At 51.2% G+C, this 26,652-nt stretch overlaps 1 protein-coding gene across 5 annotated transcripts in view; it reads left to right on the forward strand.

The window, feature by feature from the left end:
* The window catches only part of HDAC5 (histone deacetylase 5), a 229,431-nt gene that overhangs the window by 79,031 nt on the left and 123,748 nt on the right, over positions 1-26,652 (forward strand). For 2 of the 5 annotated variants that reach the window (XM_068263346.1, XM_068263347.1), the window contains exon 1: positions 9,241-9,650. The exons of the other annotated variants lie outside the window; for them this stretch is intronic. In XM_068263346.1, the coding sequence (XP_068119447.1) occupies positions 9,497-9,650 (154 nt within the window). In that variant the 5' untranslated portion in view covers positions 9,241-9,496. Of the gene's footprint in view, positions 1-9,240; positions 9,651-26,652 lie in introns of those variants that run through there. 5 annotated transcript variants of the gene reach the window in all.

The raw sequence follows: 26,652 nt of genomic DNA on the forward strand, positions 1-26,652 counted from the left end.
ACCTTACGCGTTGCGTTCTGATCGCACGGCAATCTGTGCGTCATGATCTGGACGAGGCCTGAGTGAGTAAAAGGCAGGATCTGCAGGGCAGACAGGCCATTAGCATGGGTTCGAAGAAAATAAATAGGTCAACTTCCATATCCCTCTCACTACAGGGTCACTTTAAAGGACACCCAAGGCGAAAATAAACTAATGAAATAAATTGACCCTTTTTAACTCTTTCCTGCTCTCAGAAACCATTTTCTGCTAGGAAAGTGTTTTATAGTTGAAATTTCTTATCAGTGAGGGTCACACTGTAGTCACTTCCTGTCTGAGTCAGGACTGAGTCAGCCACTTGCATACCTGATATTTAACTCTTTCAGGCAGAGAAAGAAAGAAAGGAACACAGCCTAGTTATTTGTGTGCTAGGCACTGTACATGCCCATGTCTATCTCATCATGTCACATGTCACTTCGGGTATCCTTTAAGGTAGTCCTACACAAGGCTTTGGTTGGCTAAAATGGCCCATATCTGTTTCTGCTAACCATCTGCTGAACAAAAGAGGTTTCATCATTGGAAGAAAAATCTTTCTTGGTCAGAAACCTGATTTGCTTTCTTTCAGCAGAGCATCAGAGTATAGTGCCATGTAACCATGGTAACCCAGCCAGTGGTGAATGAAGTTTCTCCATTCATCACAGCATCCACACGATGCCGGTGGAGGTATGTCGGCTGAAGCTGTGTGAAGCATAGGAACTAATGTACAGATGGCAGGCCAGTCATAAGTGCTTGTCAGGCAATCGTCTGCAGACTGCAGTCGTTTCAGCTGATGACCTGTCTGCGTCCTGCAGCAGTTTCTACATGCGGGGTACCAGCTAAGCTGCATTTCCTATTCTTAGGATAAATGTGACATCAGAGAAGCAGGAGGCTCCCCACATTGCCCACAACTGTCTGAACAACCGCTAAAATGATGATAATGAACAATTCTTTCACTCATCCCTTGTGTAAAAGGGGGGTTTTTGAGGCCCGGACACATGCTAACGGTAGTTTGATGTCGCCTGATGGGGACTGAGACCTGATTCCTCCGGCGACATTGCTCTGCTGAGGCTGTACAGATGAGTAGTTAGCCTGCAGGCTAACAATGTGTTCTGTTGGAGGGCGGAGGGCCGATGGAACGGCGCAGATGGGAGAACAAAGCTACTGGCCGACGCTCGGCTGAAATTAACAACCCTTGGACAGCAAAGAAAATCACATGACCTTTTACAAAGTCCGCATATAGCTGTATCCAAAAGTAGGGTTAAGCTATATACTTGGCTAGATATTTCTTACCTAGGGCTGGATTTACAACTCAGAGGCCCATAGGCACAGGCATTCTGGTGCCCTAAACTCCACCCCTAAACACAGGACACACCCCCAAGTAAACATATTCTGAACTCCCTTCCTTATGTCACTGCCCTTAGAATCATACACTTTAATCACTGTCTCATATCATCTATAGTGACATGAGACAAGGGTTAGGGTGTAAGTGCCTTAAAGGATACCCGAAGTGACATGTGACATAATGAGATAGACATGGGTATGTACAGTGCCTAGCACACAAATAACTAGGCTGTGTTCCTTTTTTTCTTTTTCTGCCTGAAAGAGTTAAATATCAGTTATGTAAGTGGCTGACTCAGTCCTGACTCAGACAGGAAGTGACTACAGTGTGACCCTCACTGAAAAGAAATTCTAACTATAAAACACTTTCCTAGCAGAAAATGGCTTCTGAGAGCAGGAAATAGATAAAAAGGGTCAATAGTTCATAGATTTTAGCTCTGGCAAACTTCAATGAATGTGTCATTGAGCAAAAACAATAAAACAGTTAAAACTTAAAAGGTAGATTTAAACATACAATAAAACTGTGGAATATGTTAAAAAGTCATTTTTAGGAGAAAGAAGATAGATACAATCGTTTATTTAATACATTGATTTTTGCTTCGGGTGTCCTTTAAGGTTAGTGGTATGAGGCATTGATTAGCTTATGAGCTCTGGAGCTGCCCACAGGGCCTGATGGAAAATCTGGCCCTATCCTTGCCTTTTCATGAATGTTTTGCAGCAATAGTCTTCTGATAGCACTACAGGTGTGTACAGGCAACAGCAATCAGATGGCTGCTAATATTCATCAGCCTTTGCTACGATCTGATATGACCCCAGCCAGGGTTCCAGATTCATGCCACCTAATAGCAGACAGGTTATAATGCATGCAGGCCAGGTTTGCTGGATCATCTATGCTCTGTGTTCTCTAGCTCTCCTTAGTGAATCTGTGCCTCTATGACATGGCATTTTAGATGACATTTAGTGCTGACCTCCGGTGCATATTTGCATTATCTGGGTATGATAATATTTATTTTAGGAATGCCCTTGCACTGTGTTTTGTCTGAAGGACCTTTAGGGTTCTAAGAAATATTGATACTTATTGCAATCATGTTATTTATTCCCTATATTTCATTTCATGGATCCCGCGCAGTGTCTGGTTATACTGAAGCCCAGCTCCAGGATTTTATGTTTAGTGCTGAATAATGCAGAGAGTGATGAAGGATTTTATCGCTGTCTCTGTACCCATCTGAGAGAATGCCCCTTGCATCCTTTCTGTTAAAGTGGGCAACCTTAAAGTGGATAAACTTTTACTAATTGCATACTTGTGTTCCTTTCATATAGTTTATAGGGCTTTCCTCAAGCCAAATACTTTTTTGTTTTTGTTTTAATACTCGAATTCCCTATAAACTAAACAAGCCTCGCCCACAGCTTTTCAGAGAGCCTTGGCATTTTCAGACAGTAGCAATGGCTTATGGGAGCTCAGTCTGGGCAGGAGGAGGAGGAGGAGGTTACTTGCCATTGATTTCAGAGGCAGAGGGGAGGAGGGAGGAGGAGAGGGGACTGAATTTACACACAGGCAAGCTGATAGCATCTCCAGCCCTCAGCCTGTGACAATGTGACAAACAGAACATGGCTGCCCTCATTGTATCACAGGAATAAATAATCATAAACTTTTGAAACTTTTGCAGCTAGATATGCTGTATAAACTATCTAAACTTTAGATAAGATATATATACTGTATACACAAGTTACTTGTTATAGTTAGTTTTTCATCTCGGACCCGCTTTAAGACAACACTAGGCTGCTGGAGGCAAGGTAGCAGCTGTCCTTTCCTTCTGCTTCCTGCTGGGCTTTTTTTTTTGGGGGGGGGGGGGCAAGATAAGTTGGGGAAGGGAGTCAAACAAGGTGGCAGCTGGGCCCCTGGACACATATCCGACCCTAGGTTCCTACCTGGGTTTGCCATTTTGAGAATCTGGCTTTAGTAATGGTTAAATGTGATCAATTTATTGTAAAGTAATTCTATCTGAGAAGAATACACAGAAAAACATCTGCTTGATTTGATCAGGTAATTATGGTCATTATCATGTATTTGTATAGCGCTGACATCTTCTGCAGCGCATTACAGAGCACATAGTCATGTCTCTCAAGGTGGCCACACATGATGCAATGAAATGATCCGATTTTACGGCAATTCAATAAATATGATCGTATTCCCCGGAAAAATCGAAAGCTTTTTTTTTTTCATTCGAATGAAAAATACGATGGATTTCCTGTTTTTATCGATCCGGAATGCTGGAAATTGTTGTTCAATTTTTCTAAAGATTGTATGGTGTGTGTTAGATTTTCAATTTATTAATATACACACCCTAGCAATTTTCTCAAAGTTTCCAATCATTTTTATCATACTTGGGGAAAAATTGAACACAAGTGTGTGGTACATTGGTCAGATTTTTGAAATGTTACAATCAGTCAGAAAAATTGATTGCAATTCTTGAATTGAACAGATATTTAAAAAATTGTATGGTGTGTGTGGCCACCTTAACTGTCCTCAGAGGAGCACAAAATCCAATCCATACCATAATTTTAAAGGACAACTGAAGCAAGAAGGATTTGGAGGCTGCCATATTTATTTCCTTTTTAAGCAATACTAGTTGCCTGGCAGCCCTGCTGATCTCTGCCTCTAATACTTTTAGCCACTTTGCATTATGTTTGGCCCACTGTAGACCACCAGGGAAGCTGTATTGGAGATGAAGCTCTAGAGCACCTGGGAAGCCATATGGGGGGGGGGGGGGGGAGGTAGGGGGAAACCACTAAACACTAGGGAACTGTATAGGGGAGGGTGGGGGCCTCTAGACACTAGGGAACTGTATAGGGGAGGGAGGACCACTAGACACCAGGGAACTATATCGGGGAGGGAGGACCACTAGGCATCAGGGAACTTTATAGGGGAGGGAGGACCACTAGACACTAGGGAACTGTATAGGGAAGGGAGGACTACTAGGCACCAGGGAACTGTATAGGGGTTGGAGGAGGGCCATTAGAAACCAGGGAACTTTATAAGGGAGGAAGTTGGCCAGTAGACATTGAGTTTGGCCTGCGACTAGGTCCTAATATACAATTTCGTCCCACTTTGCATTTGAGTATGACACCCCTGGCCCAGAAAGATTTAACCCAGCTCATTGCTTCTTGCCCACTGTATGTCGGGCAGACAAGATGGGAGAGCCTGTATAGCTATCAGATAGTTATATTAACCAGTCCATTTTCTGATCCCTGTACAGGCAGAAATGTTCAGAGTATTCCATTTTATTCCCAAAACCTCTGCATTGGCCCTGTCACTGTGCTACATGTGGCCGGTATAGTCCACTGTTAACGTGAACCAGAGAGGAAGCACCCTCATGTATTTTACCATATATATCAGTGGGAACATTAGAGAAAACACCTCCCCTGCTCTCTGTTTCATCCTTCACTGCTCAGCCTGCTTGTTATCAGCCCTGATAAAATCCCAGACTGAGCATTCAGTCTGGCTTTGCTCAGGAATCATTATATTATATACGTGAGAGAACACAGACTAAGCTATAATGATTCCTGAGCAAAACCATACTGAATGCTCAGTCGCGGATTTTATCAGGGCTGATAACAAGCAGGTTGAGCAGTGAAGAATGAAACAGAGAGCAGGGTGGGTGTTTTCTCTAATGTCCCCACTGATATATATATGGTAAAATACATGAGGGTGCTTCATCTCTGGTTCACTTTAAAACTATAGCTGCTTAGAACGATCAGCCTAGAGAGGATTGAAAGCTAGAGATACAAGTGCCTCTTATTTTCTGGGCCTGAGTAAAAGGTTATTGAGCCAGCCCACTAGCTAGAGACAGGTCCAGTAGTAAATGACAATAGCCGTACCTGGCAAGCTCCATCACAGTTTTATGCAGAATACTAGTGGACCTAAGCCTGTTTAAAAACGGGCTAGGTCTGTCACTGCGCATGCGCCTGCCGCGCGCGCCCGCTGCAATGCGCGCGCACCCGCGCACGCCCGCCGGCCCGTCCGCCCCTACGCCCGTCATCCCTTGCCGCGCGTCACTCTCCCTCAATGTCTCTGCATCCCTGCACATGCGCAGAGCGCAAATGGGACACACACAGGGACATTAGGGCTTTATTATGGAGGATTGAAGTAATGAGGTCACCATATAGTGCATGCATTTAAAGAGCAATAGTGGTGAGGGGCTAGTACAGCGGTAGGGAACCTATGGCTTGGGAGGCAGATGTGGCTCCTTTGATGGCTACATTCGGCTCACATACAAATCAGTAGGGGGTTGATTCACTAAGCTACAATGCTCAAGCAGCACAGCTTAGTGTGGCAGCGCAAGTAGCATTTACAAATTAGGAACGCTACTGCTGTAGCATGCACTACTAACTTACTCGCACTACCCCAAGCGAATGGCTGCTCCAATTGTCCCACTCTGGGCCATGTCAGGTCCAGTGACTTTGTAGGACGAGATCCCCGCACTTTGATTGGCCCAATAGGCTGTCTGTCACTTGACAAGCAGCCTATTGGGCCAAAGTGTGGGGATCTCGCCCTACAAAGTGAATCAACCCCCAAGTCAGCTAGCTAATTGTACAAGCTGTTAGTCGGTGTTTCTCCTGTCTGGCTCTCGGGGAAATTGTTGATGGTGCTGAAACCCAAGAGAAGCTGAAGACGTGTCTGACACTTCCGCTGCCCGGTGGATCAACTGTATACACATCACCATGGCAACAGGGACGTGAGCCCTGCTGTCCCAGTTTGAAACATATTGTATGGCTCTCACGGAATTACATTTTAAAATATGTGGCGTTTATGGCTCTCTCAGCCAATAAGGTTCCTGACTCCTGGGCTAGTACAACTAAGTGCGCCAGTGTGTTAGACTGTGCGTGATGCAACCTTTTTTTTTATTTTTCATACACCAAAAGTGACTTTAGGTTTGCTACTACTATGACTTTGGTGTACTGAGCTGCTTAATTTATCTTTTTCTATTTGCATTGCTTCTGGCCCAATAATTCATATTATCAGCATCAATTTTAAAGCAGTACCCCGCATTTCCTTGAACCATACTTTCTTAATGACAGGACTGTGGTAGTACTATACCCACCATAGCTCTCAGACTATTATGCACTGGTGGCTGGATAGTGTGCTGGATGAGAGCTCTGCCTCTGACACGGGAGACCTTGGTTCAAATCGCGTCTCTTCCTGTTTAGTAAGCCAGCATCTCTTTAGTGAGGAGACCTTGGGCAAGACTCCCTAACATCGCTACCCCTAGTGGCTGCAGCTCTATTGCTTGTCTATGTTTTTTCTTGGTTGTTCTGTAATGTATATATAAGCTCCATATTTCTTCATTCCTTACCAAGCTGCAGGCAAATGGCAGGATGTAGACTATCTTACCTGCCACAAGGTTTGTAATTCTGTCCTGCCAGCCCTTTGGGAAGTTTCTACTAGAAAGCACAATCCGTTCCCTTAACCCACTTTTTCCTGCTGTTAAAGTGGATCTGAGTTGAAAAACAAACTATAACAAGCAACTTGTCTTTATATTTTATCTAACGTTTAGATAGTTTACTCAGCAAATCTAGCTGCAAACAGCTTCAAAAGTTTATAATTATTTATTCCTGTGATACAATGACAGCAGCTATGTTCTGTTTGTCACATTGTCACAGGCTGAGGGCTGTAGATGATATCAGCTTGCCTGTGTATAAATTCAGTCCCCTCTCCTCCTCCCCTCTGCCTCTGAAATCTCTGGCTAGTAACCTCCTCCTCCTCCTGCCCAGACTGAGCTCCCATAAGCCCTTGCTACAGTGCCAAGGCACAAAAGGAGCTGTGGGCGAGGCTTGTTTAGTTTATAGGGAATTAGAGTATTAAAAAAAAAAAAGTATTTGGCTTGAGGAATGCCCTATAAACTATATGAAAGGAACACAATTATGCAATGAGTAAAAGTTTAGCTCGGATCCACTTTAACACAGACTGGTCAGGGCACTCTGATTGGTCAGGGAAGAGCAGCAGTACGCCGATGTGTCATCACTGAGGTAATACTACTGGCAAGGAAGCCCAGAGAGTACAGTGAACACCATCATTCTGCTTATCCCTCCCTAGCCTGAGAGAAGCTGTGCTAGAGATTATAATAGACAGACACAAGTACTTACAGCATCACTATATGAAAATACACTGTATGTTGTCTTTTTTTCCTTTATTGAATAGACAGCAGGATTAAATAGTGTTTTTGAGGTATCCTTGCAGCTGGGCTTTCATGTGTGATAACCCTGCTTGTGAAGTGCTGGCAGGTCATCCATTGCTTTAATGACGGGCTTGTGGAATGAGGTCCCAGCTATATATACTCACCATGTGTCTAATTATAAGCCCATCTTGCTATTTGTGTGGGGAATTCAGAGTGACATGTTAATGACACTGTGCAGATCAGCGCCCTGCGTCTCTTACCTATGCACCCGTCTGTACTGCTCAGCGGGTAAAAATAGATGTATTTGGTGCTTACGGCACTACTAGGTATTCTATACAGAGGCAGGATTACACTCCAGCTAGCACTGATGTGTATTTCTTATATCAGTCTCTTTTAAAGCGGGATTGTCGCCATAAAATCAAATTTCAACAGCAACTGGTCTGAGTGTATTAAGTGATAAAGATGCTAATCCTGCATTCAAAACTTGCCAAACTTTTTCTGCTGTTATGATTTGGAGTTATCACATACTTAAGGAGCACTGACCCTTTAGTAGTCAGTGCCAAACAGCTGCATGCTGGGAGTTCTTTATAATATATTCCTCCTCTTCCATTTATTTCCCTGCCTAGCTGCTTATCTGAAACACGATCCCCTGCTCATTTGTGTTTACAAGCAAGGCTGAGGTGACTCAGCGATTGGAGGAGAGAAGAAAAAAAAGTAAAGGGCAGAAATGACATCAGGATTAGCCCAAACTGTGGGCAAAAGACATGGTTCCCACCAGGAACAGAATTCTCTTAATTTACTATATAACATTCACTGAAATCAAAACGTGGATAGTACAATACATGTTATGTAAGTAGATCAAGTATTTCTCTACTTACATATGTGTTTTTATTTCCCTGGCATAGTATGGCTAATCCTTTAAAGGACTTCAAAATTGTCACATTTAAAACACACCTAAAAAGATACAAATTAGAAGTACATTTCTCCCTTGAGTAAAATGAACTATTTATTTATTTATTGTATTTATAAAACGAAGAGCAAACAAGTGAAATCCGCTGCACCTCGGACACTAGGGCAGTGCTGGAACTAGACGACTTGACGCATAAAGACAGGAAAGGGAGAAGTTCCGCACAGGGCCCATAGCTGAATTGAATTCCAACTTTATTGAAACAGGTGAAAGCTGGACAGCCTGGTAGCTGACATGTTTCGCACTCGAAGGACCTTCATCTATGTTTAAGGACCTGCATGTCAGATACCAGGATGTACAGCTTTTACCTGTTTCAATAAAGTTGGGATTTATAAAACTCCAACATATTGCGCAGCTATCAATTTTTTGTAATAGTGTTCCTTTAAAGAAAAGAAAAAATCCAGTCCATGTTTGCTGGATCACTCAAGTGCTTCATCCTCTTTCGTCAACACATTTAGCACATTGTTGCCTTTTGCTTTGTCCTGTCTGTCTGTGTCTTGTACTGGTGTGTGGTTCCCACCTCCCCCTTTGCTTCTGTCTGTGTGTGTCTGCTGCTGTGACACTTGTGCTGTGTTATATTCCTGAGCAAGTCCTTCCTTATCCCCCTGCAGAGCTCTCTCTCCCTCTCTCTCTCTCCCTCTCTCCCTCTCTCTCTCTCTCCTCTGTCTATTTTTATCTGACTCCTCCTCTCCTGTTCTATTTCAGTCTTTCTGCTGCAGAACCTTCCACTTGCAGCCCAGCAAGCTCACTTGGCAGAAGGGGGGAGGGCAGGGTACAGGCCTAACTAGACCTCCCCAACACCTCTGGCACTGCCACCCACCAGCTCTGCCCTGCGTTCCTTCCTTTCTCCTGCTGATGGATTATCCTGCCCTGCTGCCTGCGCTGTCCCTCTGCTAGAGAAGAAGTGTCGGAGTTGTTGGAAGCAGGGCGTGCATTCTTGGGAAGCAGGGAGGGGAGCTCTGCTGGTCACTGGCAGCTGGCAGCAGAGAGGGGTCCGGGAATGTTGCTGCTTCCCAGAGCCCTGGCGCTCCCTGACATGCTGCAGACAATCTATGAGGCTGAGCCCTGCGTGTCCTCTGCGGATGGCGCCAAGGGGCGAGAGCCGGCGTTGGAGCTCCTGAGCCGGACGCAGGGGCACAGCATGCCCGCCGCAGGTGAGACACCTTCCCAGATTCCATCCGCAGGGAGCCCCCTTGTCTCTTGTCCATCCTCAGGCATCACTTTCCTGCACTGTTATTAAGTATTCCGCTGCATCTCATATCTGGCTCTGCTTAGTGTTTGTCAGCTGTCCTCATCCAGATGTCCGCAGCTGCTTGTCTGTCAATAGTCTGATACTTCCAGCATCTTTGTTTCCACTGTCTTCAGACCATGTTTCTCTACCCCTGTATTGTTTCTCCTGCATTCCCTGTGCCTGCTCCACATCCTCACCTTCCCTCCTGCATCTCTCCACCCGCCTCAGCTGCTCCACATCCTCACCTTCCCTCCTGCATCTCTCCACCCGCCTCAGCTGCTCCACATCCTCACCTTCCCTCCTGCACCTCACCACCCGCCTCAGCTGCTCCACATCCTCTCACCTTCCCTCCTGCATCTCTCCACCCGCCTCCAGCTGCTCCACATCCTCACCTTCCCTCCTGCATCTCTCCACCCGCCTCAGCTGCTCCACATCCTCTCACCTTCCCTCCTGCATCTCTCCACCCGCCTCAGCTGCTCCACATCCTCACCTTCCCTCCTGCATCTCTCCACCCGCCTCCAGCTGCTCCACATCCTCACCTTCCCTCCTGCATCTCTCCACCCGCCTCAGCTGCTCCACATCCTCCCCTTCCCTCCTGCACCTCTCCACCCGCCTCAGCTGCTCCACATCCTCTCACCTGCCCTCCTGCATCTCTCCACCCGCCTCGGCTGCTCCACATCCTCACCTTCTCTCCTACATCTCTCCACCCGCCTCAGCTGCTCCACATCCTCTCACCTTCCCTCCTGCATCTCTCCACCCGCCTCAGCTGCTCCACATCCTCTCACCTTCCCTCCTGCATCTCTCCACCCGCCTCAGCTGCTCCACATCCTCACCTTCCCTCCTGCATCTCTCCACCCGCCTCAGCTGCTCCACATCCTCACCTTCCCTCCTGCATCTCTCCACCCGCCTCCAGCTGCTCCACATCCTCACCTTCCCTCCTGCATCTCTCCACCCGCCTCAGCTGCTCCACATCCTCTCACCTTCCCTCCTGCATCTCTCCACCCGCCTCAGCTGCTCCACATCCTCACCTTCCCTCCTGCATCTCTCCACCCGCCTCCAGCTGCTCCACATCCTCACCTTCCCTCCTGCATCTCTCCACCCGCCTCAGCTGCTCCACATCCTCCCCTTCCCTCCTGCACCTCTCCACCCGCCTCAGCTGCTCCACATCCTCTCACCTGCCCTCCTGCATCTCTCCACCCGCCTCGGCTGCTCCACATCCTCACCTTCCCTCCTGCATCTCTCCACCCGCCTCAGCTGCTCCACATCCTCACCTTCCCTCCTGCATCTCTCCACCCGCCTCAGCTGCTCCACATCCTCCCCTTCCCTCCTGCATCTCTCCACCCGCCTCACCTGCTCCACATCCTCTCACCTTCCCTCCTGCATCTCTCCACCCGCCTCAGCTGCTCCACATCCTCTCACCTTCCCTCCTGCACCTCTCCACCCGCCTCAGCTGCTCCACATCCTCACCTTCCCTCCTGCATCTCTCCACCCGCCTCAGCTGCTCCACATCCTCCCCTTCCCTCCTGCATCTCTCCACCCGCCTCAGCTGCTCCACATCCTCCCCTTCCCTCCTGCACCTCTCCACCCGCCTCAGCTGCTCCACATCCTCCCCTTCCCTCCTGCATCTCTCCACCCGCCTCAGCTGCTCCACATCCTCCCCTTCCCTCCTGCATCTCTCCACCCGCCTCAGCTGCTCCACATCCTCCCCTTCCCTCCTGCATCTCTCCACCCGCCTCAGCTGCTCCACATCCTCTCACCTTCCCTCCCGCACCTCTCCACCCGCCTCAGCTGCTCCACATCCTCTCACCTTCCCTCCTGCATCTCTCCACCCGCCTCAGCTGCTCCACATCCTCCCCTTCCCTCCTGCATCTCTCCACCCGCCTCAGCTGCTCCACATCCTCCCCTTCCCTCCTGCATCTCTCCACCCGCCTCAGCTGCTCCACATCCTCCCCTTCCCTCCTGCATCTCTCCACCCGCCTCAGCTGCTCCACATCCTCCCCTTCCCTCCTGCATCTCTCCACCCGCCTCAGCTGCTCCACATCCTCTCACCTTCCCTCCCGCACCTCTCCACCCGCCTCAGCTGCTCCACATCCTCTCACCTTCCCTCCTGCATCTCTCCACCCGCCTCAGCTGCTCCACATCCTCCCCTTCCCTCCTGCATCTCTCCACCCGCCTCAGCTGCTCCACATCCTCACCTTCCCTCCTGCACCTCTCCACCCGCCTCAGCTGCTCCACATCCTCTCACCTTCCCTCCTGCACCTCTCCACCCGCCTCAGCTGCTCCACATCCTCCCCTTCCCTCCTGCATCTCTCCACCCGCCTCAGCTGCTCCACATCCTCTCACCTTCCCTCCTGCATCTCTCCACCCGCCTCAGCTGCTCCACATCCTCACCTTCCCTCCTGCATCTCTCCACCCGCCTCAGCTGCTCCACATCCTCCCCTTCCCTCCTGCATCTCTCCACCCGCCTCAGCTGCTCCACATCCTCCCCTTCCCTCCTGCATCTCTCCACCCGCCTCAGCTGCTCCACATCCTCCCCTTCCCTCCTGCATCTCTCCACCCGCCTCAGCTGCTCCACATCCTCCCCTTCCCTCCTGCATCTCTCCACCCGCCTCAGCTGCTCCACATCCTCCCCTTCCCTCCTGCATCTCTCCACCCGCCTCAGCTGCTCCACATCCTCCCCTTCCCTCCTGCATCTCTCCACCCGCCTCAGCTGCTCCACATCCTCCCCTTCCCTCCTGCATCTCTCCACCCGCCTCAGCTGCTCCACATCCTCCCCTTCCCTCCTGCATCTCTCCACCCGCCTCAGCTGCTCCACATCCTCCCCTTCCCTCCTGCATCTCTCCACCCGCCTCAGCTGCTCCACATCTTCCCCTTCCCTCCTGCATCTCTCCACCCGCCTCAGCTGCTCCACATCCTCTCACCTTCCCTCCTGCACCTCTCCACCCGCCTCAGCTGCTCCACATCCTCCCCTTCCCTCCTGCATCTCTCCACCCGCCTCAGCTGCTCCACATCCTCCCCTTCCCTCCTGCATCTCTCCACCCGCCTCAGCTGCTCCACATCCTCTCACCTTCCCTCCTGCATCTCTCCACCCGCCTCAGCTGCTCCACATCCTCTCACCTTCCCTCCTGCACCTCTCCACTCGCCTCAGCTGCTCCACATCCTCCCCTTCCCTCCTGCATCTCTCCACCCGCCTCAGCTGCTCCACATCCTCACCTTGCCTCCTGCATCTCTCCACCCGCCTCAGCTGCTCCACATCCTCCCCTTCCCTCCTGCATCTCTCCACCCGCCTCAGCTGCTCCACATCCTCTCCTTCCCTCCTGCATCTCTCCACCCGCCTCAGCTGCTCCACATCCTCTCACCTTCCCTCCTGCATCTCTCCACCCGCCTCAGCTGCTCCACATCCTCCCCTTCCCTCCTGCATCTCTCCACCCGCCTCAGCTGCTCCACATCCTCACCTTCCCTCCTGCATCTCTCCACCCGCCTCAGCTGCTCCACATCCTCCCCTTCCCTCCTGCACCTCTCCACCCGCCTCAGCTGCTCCACATCCTCTCACCTTCCCTCCTGCATCTCTCCACCCGCCTCCAGCTGCTCCACATCCTCACCTTCCCTCCTGCATCTCTCCACCCGCCTCAGCTGCTCCACATCCTCACCTTCCCTCCTGCATCTCTCCACCCGCCTCAGCTGCTCCACATCCTCACCTTCCCTCCTGCATCTCTCCACCCGCCTCAGCTGCTCCACATCCTCACCTTCCCTCCTGCACCTCTCCACCCGCCTCAGCTGCTCCACATCCTCCCCTTCCCTCCTGCATCTCTCCACCCGCCTCAGCTGCTCCACATCCTCTCACCTTCCCTCCTGCATCTCTCCACCCGCCTCAGCTGCTCCACATCCTCACCTTCCCTCCTGCATCTCTCCACCCGCCTCAGCTGCTCCACATCCTCACCTTCCCTCCTGCATCTCTCCACCCGCCTCCAGCTGCTCCACATCCTCACCTTCCCTCCTGCATCTCTCCACCCGCCTCAGCTGCTCCACATCCTCCCCTTCCCTCCTGCACCTCTCCACCCGCCTCAGCTGCTCCACATCCTCTCACCTGCCCTCCTGCATCTCTCCACCCGCCTCGGCTGCTCCACATCCTCACCTTCCCTCCTGCATCTCTCCACCCGCCTCAGCTGCTCCACATCCTCACCTTCCCTCCTGCATCTCTCCACCCGCCTCAGCTGCTCCACATCCTCCCCTTCCCTCCTGCATCTCTCCACCCGCCTCACCTGCTCCACATCCTCTCACCTTCCCTCCTGCATCTCTCCACCCGCCTCAGCTGCTCCACATCCTCTCACCTTCCCTCCTGCACCTCTCCACCCGCCTCAGCTGCTCCACATCCTCACCTTCCCTCCTGCATCTCTCCACCCGCCTCAGCTGCTCCACATCCTCCCCTTCCCTCCTGCATCTCTCCACCCGCCTCAGCTGCTCCACATCCTCCCCTTCCCTCCTGCACCTCTCCACCCGCCTCAGCTGCTCCACATCCTCCCCTTCCCTCCTGCATCTCTCCACCCGCCTCAGCTGCTCCACATCCTCCCCTTCCCTCCTGCATCTCTCCACCCGCCTCAGCTGCTCCACATCCTCTCACCTTCCCTCCCGCACCTCTCCACCCGCCTCAGCTGCTCCACATCCTCCCCTTCCCTCCTGCATCTCTCCACCCGCCTCAGCTGCTCCACATCCTCACCTTCCCTCCTGCATCTCTCCACCCGCCTCCAGCTGCTCCACATCCTCACCTTCCCTCCTGCATCTCTCCACCCGCCTCCAGCTGCTCCACATCCTCACCTTCCCTCCTGCATCTCTCCACCCGCCTCCAGCTGCTCCACATCCTCACCTTCCCTCCTGCATCTCTCCACCCGCCTCAGCTGCTCCACATCCTCACCTTCCCTCCTGCATCTCTCCACCCGCCTCCAGGTGCTCCACATCCTCACCTTCCCTCCTGCATCTCTCCACCCGCTTCAGCTGCTCCACATCCTCACCTTCCCTCCTGCATCTCTCCACCCGCCTCAGCTGCTCCACAACCTCACCTTCCCTCCTGCACCTCTCCACCCGCCTCCAGCTGCTCCACATCCTCACCTTCCCTCCTGCATCTCTCCACCCGCCTCAGCTGCTCCACATCCTCACCTTCCCTCCTGCATCTCTCCACCCGCCTCAGCTGCTCCACATCCTCACCTTCCCTCCTGCACCTCTCCACCCGCCTCAGCTGCTCCACATCCTCACCTTCCCTCCTGCATCTCTCCACCCGCCTCAGCTGCTCCACATCCTCACCTTCCCTCCTGCATCTCTCCACCCGCCTCAGCTGCTCCACATCCTCACCTTCCCTCCTGCATCTCTCCACCCGCCTCAGCTGCTCCACATCCTCACCTTCCCTCCTGCACCTCTCCACCCGCCTCAGCTGCTCCACATCCTCACCTTCCCTCCTGCATCTCTCCACCCGCCTCAGCTGCTCCACATCCTCACCTTCCCTCCTGCATCTCTCCACCCGCCTCCAGCTGCTCCACATCCTCACCTTCCCTCCTGCATCTCTCCACCCGCCTCAGCTGCTCCACATCCTCACCTTCCCTCCTGCATCTCTCCACCCGCCTCAGCTGCTCCACATCCTCTCACCTTCCCTCCTGCATCTCTCCACCCGCCTCAGCTGCTCCACATCCTCACCTTCCCTCCTGCATCTCTCCACCCGCCTCAGCTGCTCCACATCCTCTCACCTTCCCTCCTGCATCTCTCCACCCGCCTCAGCTGCTCCACATCCTCTCACCTTCCCTCCTGCATCTCTCCACCCGCCTCAGCTGCTCCACATCCTCACCTTCCCTCCTGCATCTCTCCACCCGCCTCAGCTGCTCCACATCCTCACCTTCCCTCCTGCATCTCTCCACCCGCCTCAGCTGCTCCACATCCTCACCTTCCCTCCTGCATCTCTCCACCCGCCTCAGCTGCTCCACATCCTCACCTTCCCTCCTGCATCTCTCCACCCGCCTCAGCTGCTCCACATCCTCACCTTCCCTCCTGCATCTCTCCACCCGCCTCAGCTGCTCCACATCCTCCCCTTCCCTCCTGCATCTCTCCACCCGCCTCAGCTGCTCCACATCCTCACCTTCCCTCCTGCATCTCTCCACCCGCCTCCAGCTGCTCCACATCCTCACCTTCCCTCCTGCATCTCTCCACCCGCCTCCAGCTGCTCCACATCCTCACCTTCTCTCCTACATCTCTCCACCCGCCTCCAGCTGCTCCACATCCTCACCTTCCCTCCTGCATCTCTCCACCCGCCTCAGCTGCTCCACATCCTCACCTTCCCTCCTGCATCTCTCCACCCGCCTCAGCTGCTCCACATCCTCACCTTCCCTCCTGCATCTCTCCACCTGCCTCAGCTGCTCCACATCCTCACCTTCCCTCCTGCATCTCTCCACCCGCCCCAGCTGCTCCACATCCTCACCTTCCCTCCTGCATCTCTCCACCCGCCTCAGCTGCTCCACATCCTCACCTTCCCTCCTGCATCTCTCCACCCGCCTCAGCTGCTCCACATCCTCTCACCTTCCCTCCTGCATCTCTCCACCCGCCCCAGCTGCTCCACATCCTCACCTTCCCTCCTGCATCTCTCCACCCGCCTCAGCTGCTCCACATCCTCACCTTCCCTCCTGCATCTCTCCACCCGCCTCCAGCTGCTCCACATCCTCACCTTCCCTCCTGCATCTCTCCACCCGCCTCAGCTGCTCCACATCCTCTCACCTTCCCTCCTGCATCTCTCCACCCGCCTCAGCTGCTCCACATCCTCTCACCTTCCCTCCTGCATCTCTCCACCCGCCTCCAGCTGCTCCACATCCTCACCTTCCCTCCTGCATCTCTCCACCCGCCTCAGCTGCTCCACATCCTCTCACCTTCCCTCCTGCATCTCTCCACCCGCCTCAGCTGCTCCACATCCTCTCACCTTCCCTCCTGCATCTCTCCACCCGCCTCAGCTGCTCCACATCCTCACCTTCCCTCCTGCATCTCTCCACCCGCCTCCAGCTGCTCCACATCCTCACCTTCCCTCCTGCATCTCTCCACCCGCCTCAGCTGCTCCACATCCTCACCTTCCCTCCTGCATCTCTCCACCCGCCTCCAGCTGCTCCACATCCTCACCTTCCCTCCTGCATCTCTCCACCCGCCTCAGCTGCTCCACATCCTCTCACCTTCCCTCCTGCATCTCTCCACCCGCCTCAGCTGCTCCACATCCTCTCACCTTCCCTCCTGCATCTCTCCACCCGCCTCAGCTGCTCCACATCCTCACCTTCCCTCCTGCATCTCTCCACCCGCCTCCAGCTGCTCCACATCCTCACCTTCCCTCCTGCACCTCTCCACCCGCCTCAGCTGCTCCACATCCTCACCTTCCCTCCTGCATCTCTCCACCCGCCTCAGCTGCTCCACATCCTCTCACCTTCCCTCCTGCATCTCTCCACCCGCCTCAGCTGCTCCACATCCTCACCTTCCCTCCTGCATCTCTCCACCCGCCTCAGCTGCTCCACATCCTCTCACCTTCCCTCCTGCATCTCTCCACCCGCCTCAGCTGCTCCACATCCTGTCACCTTCCCTCCCGCACCTCTCCACCCGCCTCAGCTGCTCCACATCCTCACCTTTCCTCCCGCACCTCTCCACCCACCTCAGCTGCTCCACATCCTCACCTTCCCTCCTGCATCTCTCCACCCGCCTCAGCTGCTGCACCTGTGACATGATGTTCTATGTATGCAGAGTGCCCATTGCACTTCTGATAAATGATAAGTAGTCTGTTACTGCTGTTATACTTTGCTGTACAAACCTTCGCGCTAATACAAATGCTGTTTTCTGCTCTCTAAATCACTATAACTGTGTAATGTATGTATTTCAGTGACTTGCTATACAGAAATCTCAATCTCCATCTCTCCCTTGTGATACACAGACATTGCTTCACCTGGGTGTCACCCCCTGGAGGTATGGAGGTCTATTTACAAAGAATACCTAAAAACACAAGCTTCAGAACTTGTATCTTTACTGCCCATGCAATACAGACATGAGGACCTGCACATCTCAACTCCTACTATTACACAGACATGAGGACCTATATCTCTACCCCCTTCCTATTACATAGACATGAGGACCTGCGCCTCTCACCTCCACCTAATATACAGACATGAGGACCTGCACCTCTCACCTCCGCCTAATGTACAGACATGAGGACCTGCGCCTCTCACCTCCACCTAATATACAGACATGAGGACCTGCACCTCTCACCTCCACCTAATATACAGACATGAGGACCTGCACCTCTCTCCTCCACCTAATGTACAGACATGAGGACCTGCGCCTCTCACCTCCACCTAATATACAGACCTGAGGACCTGCACCTCTCACCTCCACCTAATATACAGACATGAGGACCTGTACCTCTCACCTCCACCTAATGTACAGACATGAGGACCTGCGCCTCTCACCTCCACCTAATATACAGACATGAGGACCTGCACCTCTCACCTCCACCTAATATACAGACATGAGGACCTGCACCTCTCCCCTCCACCTAATATACAGACATGAGGACCTGCACCTCTCACCTCCGCCTAATATACAGACATGAGGACCTGCACCTCTCACCTCCGCCTAATGTACAGACATGAGGACCTGCACCTCTCACCTCCACCTAATATACAGACATGAGGACCTGCACCTCCACCTAATATACAGACATGAGGACCTGCACCTCCATCTAATATACAGACATGAGGACCTGCACCTCTCCCCTCCACCTAATATACAGACATGAGGACCTGCACCTCTCTCCTCCATCTAATATACAGATATGAGGACCTGCACCTCTCACCTCCACCTAATATACAGACATGAGGACCTGCACCTCTCACCTCCGCCTAATATACAGACATGAGGACCTGCACCTCTCACCTCCACCTAATATACAGACCTGAGGACCTGCAGCTCTCACCTCCACCTAATATACAGACATGAGGACCTGCACCTCTCACCTCCACCTAATATACAGATATGAGGACCTGCACCTCTCACCTCCACCTAATATACAGACATGAGGACCTGCACCTCTCACCTCCACCTAATATACAGACATGAGGACCTGCGCCTCTCACCTCCACCTAATGTACAGACATGAGGACCTGCACCTCTCACCTCCACCTAATATACAGACATGAGGACCTGCACCTCCACCTAATATACAGACATGAGGACCTGCACCTCTCCCCTTCACCTAATATACAGACATGAGGACCTGCACCTCTCACCTCCACCTAATATACAGACATGAGGACCTGCACCTCTCACCTCCACCTAATATACAGATATGAGGACCTGCACCTCTCACCTCCACCTAATATACAGACATGAGGACCTGCACCTCTCACCTCCGCCTAATGTACAGACATGAGGACCTGCACCTCTCACCTCCACCTAATATACAGACATGAGGACCTGCACCTCCACCTAATATACAGACATGAGGACCTTCACCTCTCACCTCCACCTAATCAGTTGGCTGTTGGTGTAATGGTTAAGGGCTCTGCCTCTGACACAGGAGACCAGGGTTCGAATCTCGGCTCTGCCTGTTCAGTAAGCCAGCACTAATTCAGTAGGAGACCTTTGGCAAGTCTCCCTTACACTGCTACTGCCTATAGAGCGCGCCCTAGTGGCTGCTGCTCTGCTCTGGCGCCTTGAGTCCGCAAGGAGAAAAGCGCAATATAAATGTTATTTGTCTTGTCTTGTCTAATATACAGACATGAGGACCTGCGCCTCTCACCTCCACCTAATATACAGACATGAGGACCTGCACCTCTCACCTCCACCTAATATACAGACATGAGGACCTGCACCTCTCACCTCCGCCTAATGTACAGACATGAGGAACTGCGCCTCTCACCTCCACCTAATATACAGACATGAGGACCTGCACCTCTCACCTCCACCTAATGTACAGACATGAGGGCCTGCGCCTCTCACCTCCACCTAATATACAGACATGAGGACCTGCACCTCTCACCTCCACCTAATATACAGACCTGAGGACCTGCACCTCTCACCTCCACCTAATGTACAGACATGAGGACCTGCACCTCTCACCTCCACCTAATATACAGACATGAGGACCTGCACCTCTCACCTCCACCTAATGTACAGACATGAGGACCTGCGCCTCTCACCTCCACCTAATGTACAGACATGAGGACCTGCGCCTCTCACCTCCACCTAATATACAGACATGAGGACCTGCACCTCTTACCTCCACCTAATATACAGACAAGAGGACCTGCACCTCCACCTAATATACAGACATGAGGACCTGCACCTCTCACCTCCACCTAATATCCAGACATGAGGACCTGCGCCTCTCACCTCCACCTAATATGCAGACATGAGGACCTGCACCTCTCACCTCCACCTAATATACAGACATGAGGACCTGCACCTCCACCTAATATACAGACATGAGGACCTGCACCTCTCCCCTCCACCTAATATACAGACATGAGGACCTGCACCTCTCCCCTCCACCTAATATACAGACATGAGGACCTGCACCTCTCACCTCCACCTAATATACAGACATGAGGACCTGCACCTCCACCTAATATACAGAGGACCTGCACCTTTCACCTCCACCTAATGTACAGACATGAGGACCTGCACCTCTCACCTCCACCTAATGTACAAACATGAGGACCTGCACCTCTCACCTCCACCTAATGTACAGACATGAGGACATGTACCTCTCACCTCCACCTAATATACAGACATGAGGACCTGCACCTCTCACCTCCACCTAATATACAGACATGAGGACCTGCACCTCTCCCCTCCACCTAATATACAGACATGAGGACCTGCACCTCTCACCTCCACCTAATATACAGACATGAGGACCTGCACCTCTCACCTCCACCTAATATACAGACATGAGGACCTGCACCTCTCTCCTCCACCTAATGTACAGACATGAGGACCTGCACCTCTCACCTCCACCTAATATACAGACATGAGGACCTGCACCTCTCCCCTCCACCTAATATACAGACATGAGGACCTGCACCTCTCCCCTCCACCTAATATACAGACATGAGGACCTGCACCTCTCACCTCCACCTAATATACAGACATGAGGACCTGCACCTCTCACCTCCACCTAATATACAGACATGAGGACCTGCACCTCTCCCCTCCACCTAATATACAGACATGAGGACCTGCACCTCTCCCCTCCACCTAATATACAGACATGAGGACCTGCACCTCTCACCTCCACCTAATATACAGACATGAGGACCTGCACCTCTCACCTCCACCTAATATACAGACATGAGGACCTGCACCTCTCCTCTCCACCTAATATACAGACATGAGGACATGCAGCTCTCACCTCCACCTAATATACAGACATGAAGACCTGCACCTCTCCTCTCCACCTAATATACAGACATGAAGATCTGCACCTCTCACCTCCACCTAATATACAGACATGAGGACCTGCACCTCTCCTCTCCACCTAATATACAGACATGAGGACCTGCACCTCTCCCCTCCACTTAATATACATAATATACAGACATGAGGACATGCAGCTCTCACCTCCACCTAATATACAGACATGAAGACCTGCACCTCTCCCCTCCACCTAATATACAGACATGAGGACCTGCACCTCTCACCTCCACCTAATATACAGACATGAGGACCTGCACCTCTCACCTCCACCTAATATACAGACATGAGGACCTGCACCTCTCACCTCCACCTAATATACAGACATGCGGACCTGCACCTCTCCCCTCCACCTAATATACAGACATGAGGACCTGCACCTCTCACCTCCACCTAATATACAGACATGAGGACCTGCACCTCTCACCTCCACCTAATATACAGACATGAGGACCTGCGCCTCTCACCTCCACCAAATATACAGACATGAGGACCTGCACCTCTCACCACCACCTAATATACAGACATGAGGACCTGTAATTCTCCTCTCCACCTAATATACAGACATGAGGACCTGCACCTCTCACCTCCACCTAATATACAGACATGAGGACTTGCACCTCTCACCTCCACCTAATATACAAACATGAGGACCTGTATCTCTACCCCCTTCCTATCTTTACCCCCTTCCTATTACACAGACATGAGGACCTGTATCTCTACCCCCTTTCTATTACACAGACATGAGGACCTGTCTCTCTACCCCCTTTCTAATACACAGACATGAGGACCTGTCTCTCTACCCCCTTCCTATTACACAGACATGAGGACCTGTATCTCTACCCCCTTCCTATTACACAGACAGGGGGACCTGTATCTGTTCCCCCTTCCTATTACACAGACATGAGGACCTGTATCTCTACCCCCTTCCTAATACACAGACATGGGGACCTGTATCTCTACCCCCTTCCTAATACACAGACATGAGGACCTGTACCTCTACCCCCTTCCTAATACACAGACATGAGGACCTGTATCTGTTCCCCCTTCCTAATACACAGACATGAGGACCTGTCTCTCTACCCCCTTCCTAATACACAGACATGAGGACCTGTCTCTCTACCCCCTTCCTATTACACAGACATGAGGACCTGTATCACTACCCCCTTCCTATTACACAGTCATGAGGACCTGTACCTCTACCCCCTTCCTATTACACAGACATGAGGACCTGTATCTCAACCCCCTTCCTAATACACAGACATGACGACCTGTATCTCTACCCCTTTCCTATTACACATACATGAGGACCTGTATCTCTACCCCCTTCCTATTACACAGACATGAGGACCTGTATCTCTACCCCCTTCCTATTACACAGACATGAGGACCTGTATCTGTTCCCCCTTCCTAATACACAGACATGAGGACCTGTATCTCTACCCCCTTCCTAATACACAGACATGAGGACCTGTATCTCTACCCTCTTCCTATTACACAGGCATGAGGACCTGTATCTCTACCCCCTTCCTATTACACAGACATGAGGACCTGTATCTGTTCCCCCTTCCTAATACACAGACATGAGGACCTGTATCTCTACCCTCTTCCTATTACACAGACATGAGGACCTGTATCTCTACCCCCTTCCTATTACACAGACATGAGGACCTGTATCTGTTCCCCCTTCCTAATACACAGACATGAGGACCTGTATCTCTACCCTCTTCCTATTACACAGACATGAGGACCTGTCTCTCTACCCCCTTCCTATTACACAGACATGAGGACCTGTATCTCTACCCCCTTCCTATTACACAGACATGAGGACCTGTATCTGTTCCCCCTTCCTTTTACACAGACATGAGGACCTGTATCTCTACCCCCTTCCTATTACACAGGCATGAGGACCTGTATCTCTACCCCCTTCCTATTACACAGACATGAGGACCTGTATCTGTTCCCCCTTCCTATTACAGAGACATAAGGACCTGTATCTCTACCCCCTTCCTAATACACAGACATGAGGACCTGTATCTGTTCCCCCTTCCTATTACACAGACATGAGGACCTGTATCTCTACCCCCTTCCTATTACACAGACATAAGGACCTGTATCTCTACCCCCTTCCTTTTACACAGACATGAGGACCTGTATCTCTACCCCCTTCCTATTACACAGGCATGAGGACCTGTATCTCTACCCCCTTTCTAATACACAGACATGAGGACCTGTATCTCTACCCCCTTCGTATTACACAAACATGAGGACCTGTCTCTCTACCCCCTTCCTAATACACAGACATGAGGACCTGTATCTCTACCCCCTTCCTATTACACAGACATGAGGACTTGTATCTCTACCCCCTTCCTAATACACAGACATGAGGACCTGTATCTCTACCCCCTTCCTATTACACAGACATAAGGACCTGTATCTCTACCCCCTTTCTAATACACAGACATGAGGACCTGTATCTCTACCCCCTTCCTAATACACAGACATGAGGACCTGTACCTCTACCCCCTTCCTATTACACAGACATGAGGACCTGTATCACTACCCCCTTCCTATTACACAGACATGAGGACCTGTATCTCTACCCCCTTCCTATTACACAGACATGAGGACCTGTATCTGTTCCCCCTTCCTAATACACAGACATGAGGACCTGTATCTCTACCCCCTTCCTAATACACAGACATGAGGACCTGTATCTCTACCCCCTTCCTAATACACAGACATGAGGACCTGTATCTCTACCCTCTTCCTAATACACAGACATGAGGACCTGTATCTATACCCCCTTCCTATTACACAGACATGAGGACCTGTCTCTCTACCCCCTTCCTATTACACAGACATGAGGACCTGTATCTCTACCCCCTTCCTATTACACAGGCATGAGGACCTGTATCTCTACCCCCTTTCTAATACACAGACATGAGGACCTGTATCTCTACCCCCTTCCTATTACACAGACATGAGGACCTGTATCTCTACCCCCTTCCTATTACACAGACATGAGGACCTGTATCACTACCCCCTTCCTATTACACAGTCATGAGGACCTGTACCTCTACCCCCTTCCTATTACACAGACATGAGGACCTGTATCTCTACCCCCTTCCTATTACACAGACATGAGGACCTGTATCTCAACCCCCTTCCTAATACACAGACATGACGACCTGTATCTCTACCCCTTTCCTATTACACATACATGAGGACCTGTATCTCTACCCCCTTCCTAATACACAGACATGAGGACCTGTATCTCTACCCCCTTCCTATTACACAGACATGAGGACCTGTATCTGTTCCCCCTTCCTAATACACAGACATGAGGACCTGTATCTCTACCCCCTTCCTAATACACAGACATGAGGACCTGTATCTCTACCCTCTTCCTATTACACAGGCATGAGGACCTGTATCTCTACCCCCTTCCTAATACACAGACATGAGGACCTGTATCTCTACCCCCTTCCTATTACACAGACATGAGGACCTGTATCTCTACCCCCTTCCTATTACACAGACATGAGGACTTGTATCTCTACCTCCTTCCTAATACACAGACATGAGGACCTGTATCTCTACCCTCTTCCTAATACACAGACATGAGGACCTGTATCTCTACCCCCTTCCTAATACACAGACACGGGGACCTGTATCTCTACCCCCTTCCTATTACACAGACATGAGGACCTGTATCACTACCCCCTTCCTAATACACAGACATGAGGACCTGTATCTCTACCCCCTTCCTAATACACAGACATGAGGACCTGTCTCTCTACCTCCTTCCTAATACACAGACATGAGGACCTGTATCTCTACCCCCTTCCTATTACACAGACATGAGGACCTGTATCTCTACCCCCTTTCTAATACACAGACATGAGGACCTGTATCTCTACCCCCTTCGTATTACACAAACATGAGGACCTGTCTCTCTACCCCCTTCCTATTACACAGACATGAGGACCTGTATCTCTACCCCCTTCCTATTACACAGACATGAGGACCTGTATCTGTTCCCCCTTCCTAATACACAGACATGAGGACCTGTATCTCTACCCTCTTCCTATTACACAGACATGAGGACCTGTATCTCTACCCCCTTCCTATTACACAGACATGAGGACCTGTATCTGTTCCCCCTTCCTAATACACAGACATGAGGACCTGTATCTCTACCCTCTTCCTATTACACAGACATGAGGACCTGTCTCTCTACCCCCTTCCTATTACACAGACATGAGGACCTGTATCTCTACCCCCTTCCTATTACACAGACATGAGGACCTGTATCTGTTCCCCCTTCCTTTTACACAGACATGAGGACCTGTATCTCTACCCCCTTCCTATTACACAGACATGAGGACCTGTCTCTCTACCCCCTTCCTATTACACAGGCATGAGGACCTGTATCTCTACCCCCTTCCTATTACACAGACATGAGGACCTGTATCTGTTCCCCCTTCCTATTACACAGACATAAGGACCTGTATCTCTACCCCCTTCCTAATACACAGACATGAGGACCTGTATCTGTTCCCCCTTCCTATTACACAGACATAAGGACCTGTATCTCTACCCCCTTCCTATTACACAGACATGAGGACCTGTATCTGTTCCCCCTTCCTATTACACAGACATAAGGACCTGTATCTCTACCCCCTTCCTTTTACACAGACATAAGGACCTGTATCTCTACCCCCTTCCTAATACACAGACATGAGGACCTGTATCTGTTCCCCCTTCCTATTACACAGACATAAGGACCTGTATCTCTACCCCCTTCCTAATACACAGACATGAGGACCTGTATCTCTACCCCCTTCCTATTACACAGACATAAGGACCTGTATCTCTACCCCCTTCCTTTTACACAGACATGAGGACCTGTATCTCTACCCCCTTCCTATTACACAGGCATGAGGACCTGTATCTCTACCCCCTTTCTAATACACAGACATGAGGACCTGTATCTCTACCCCCTTCGTATTACACAAACATGAGGACCTGTCTCTCTACCCCCTTCCTAATACACAGACATGAGGACCTGTATCTCTACCCCCTTCCTATTACACAGACATGAGGACTTGTATCTCTACCCCCTTCCTAATACACAGACATGAGGACCTGTATCTCTACCCCCTTCCTATTACACAGACATAAGGACCTGTATCTCTACCCCCTTTCTAATACACAGACATGAGGACCTGTATCTCTACCCCCTTCCTAATACACAGACATGAGGACCTGTACCTCTACCCCCTTCCTATTACACAGACATGAGGACCTGTATCACTACCCCCTTCCTATTACACAGACATGAGGACCTGTATCTCTACCCCCTTCCTATTACACAGACATGAGGACCTGTATCTGTTCCCCCTTCCTAATACACAGACATGAGGACCTGTATCTCTACCCCC

The sequence above is a fragment of the Hyperolius riggenbachi genome, chromosome 12, assembly GCF_040937935.1.
Source record: "Hyperolius riggenbachi isolate aHypRig1 chromosome 12, aHypRig1.pri, whole genome shotgun sequence".
NCBI lineage: Eukaryota > Metazoa > Chordata > Amphibia > Anura > Hyperoliidae > Hyperolius > Hyperolius riggenbachi.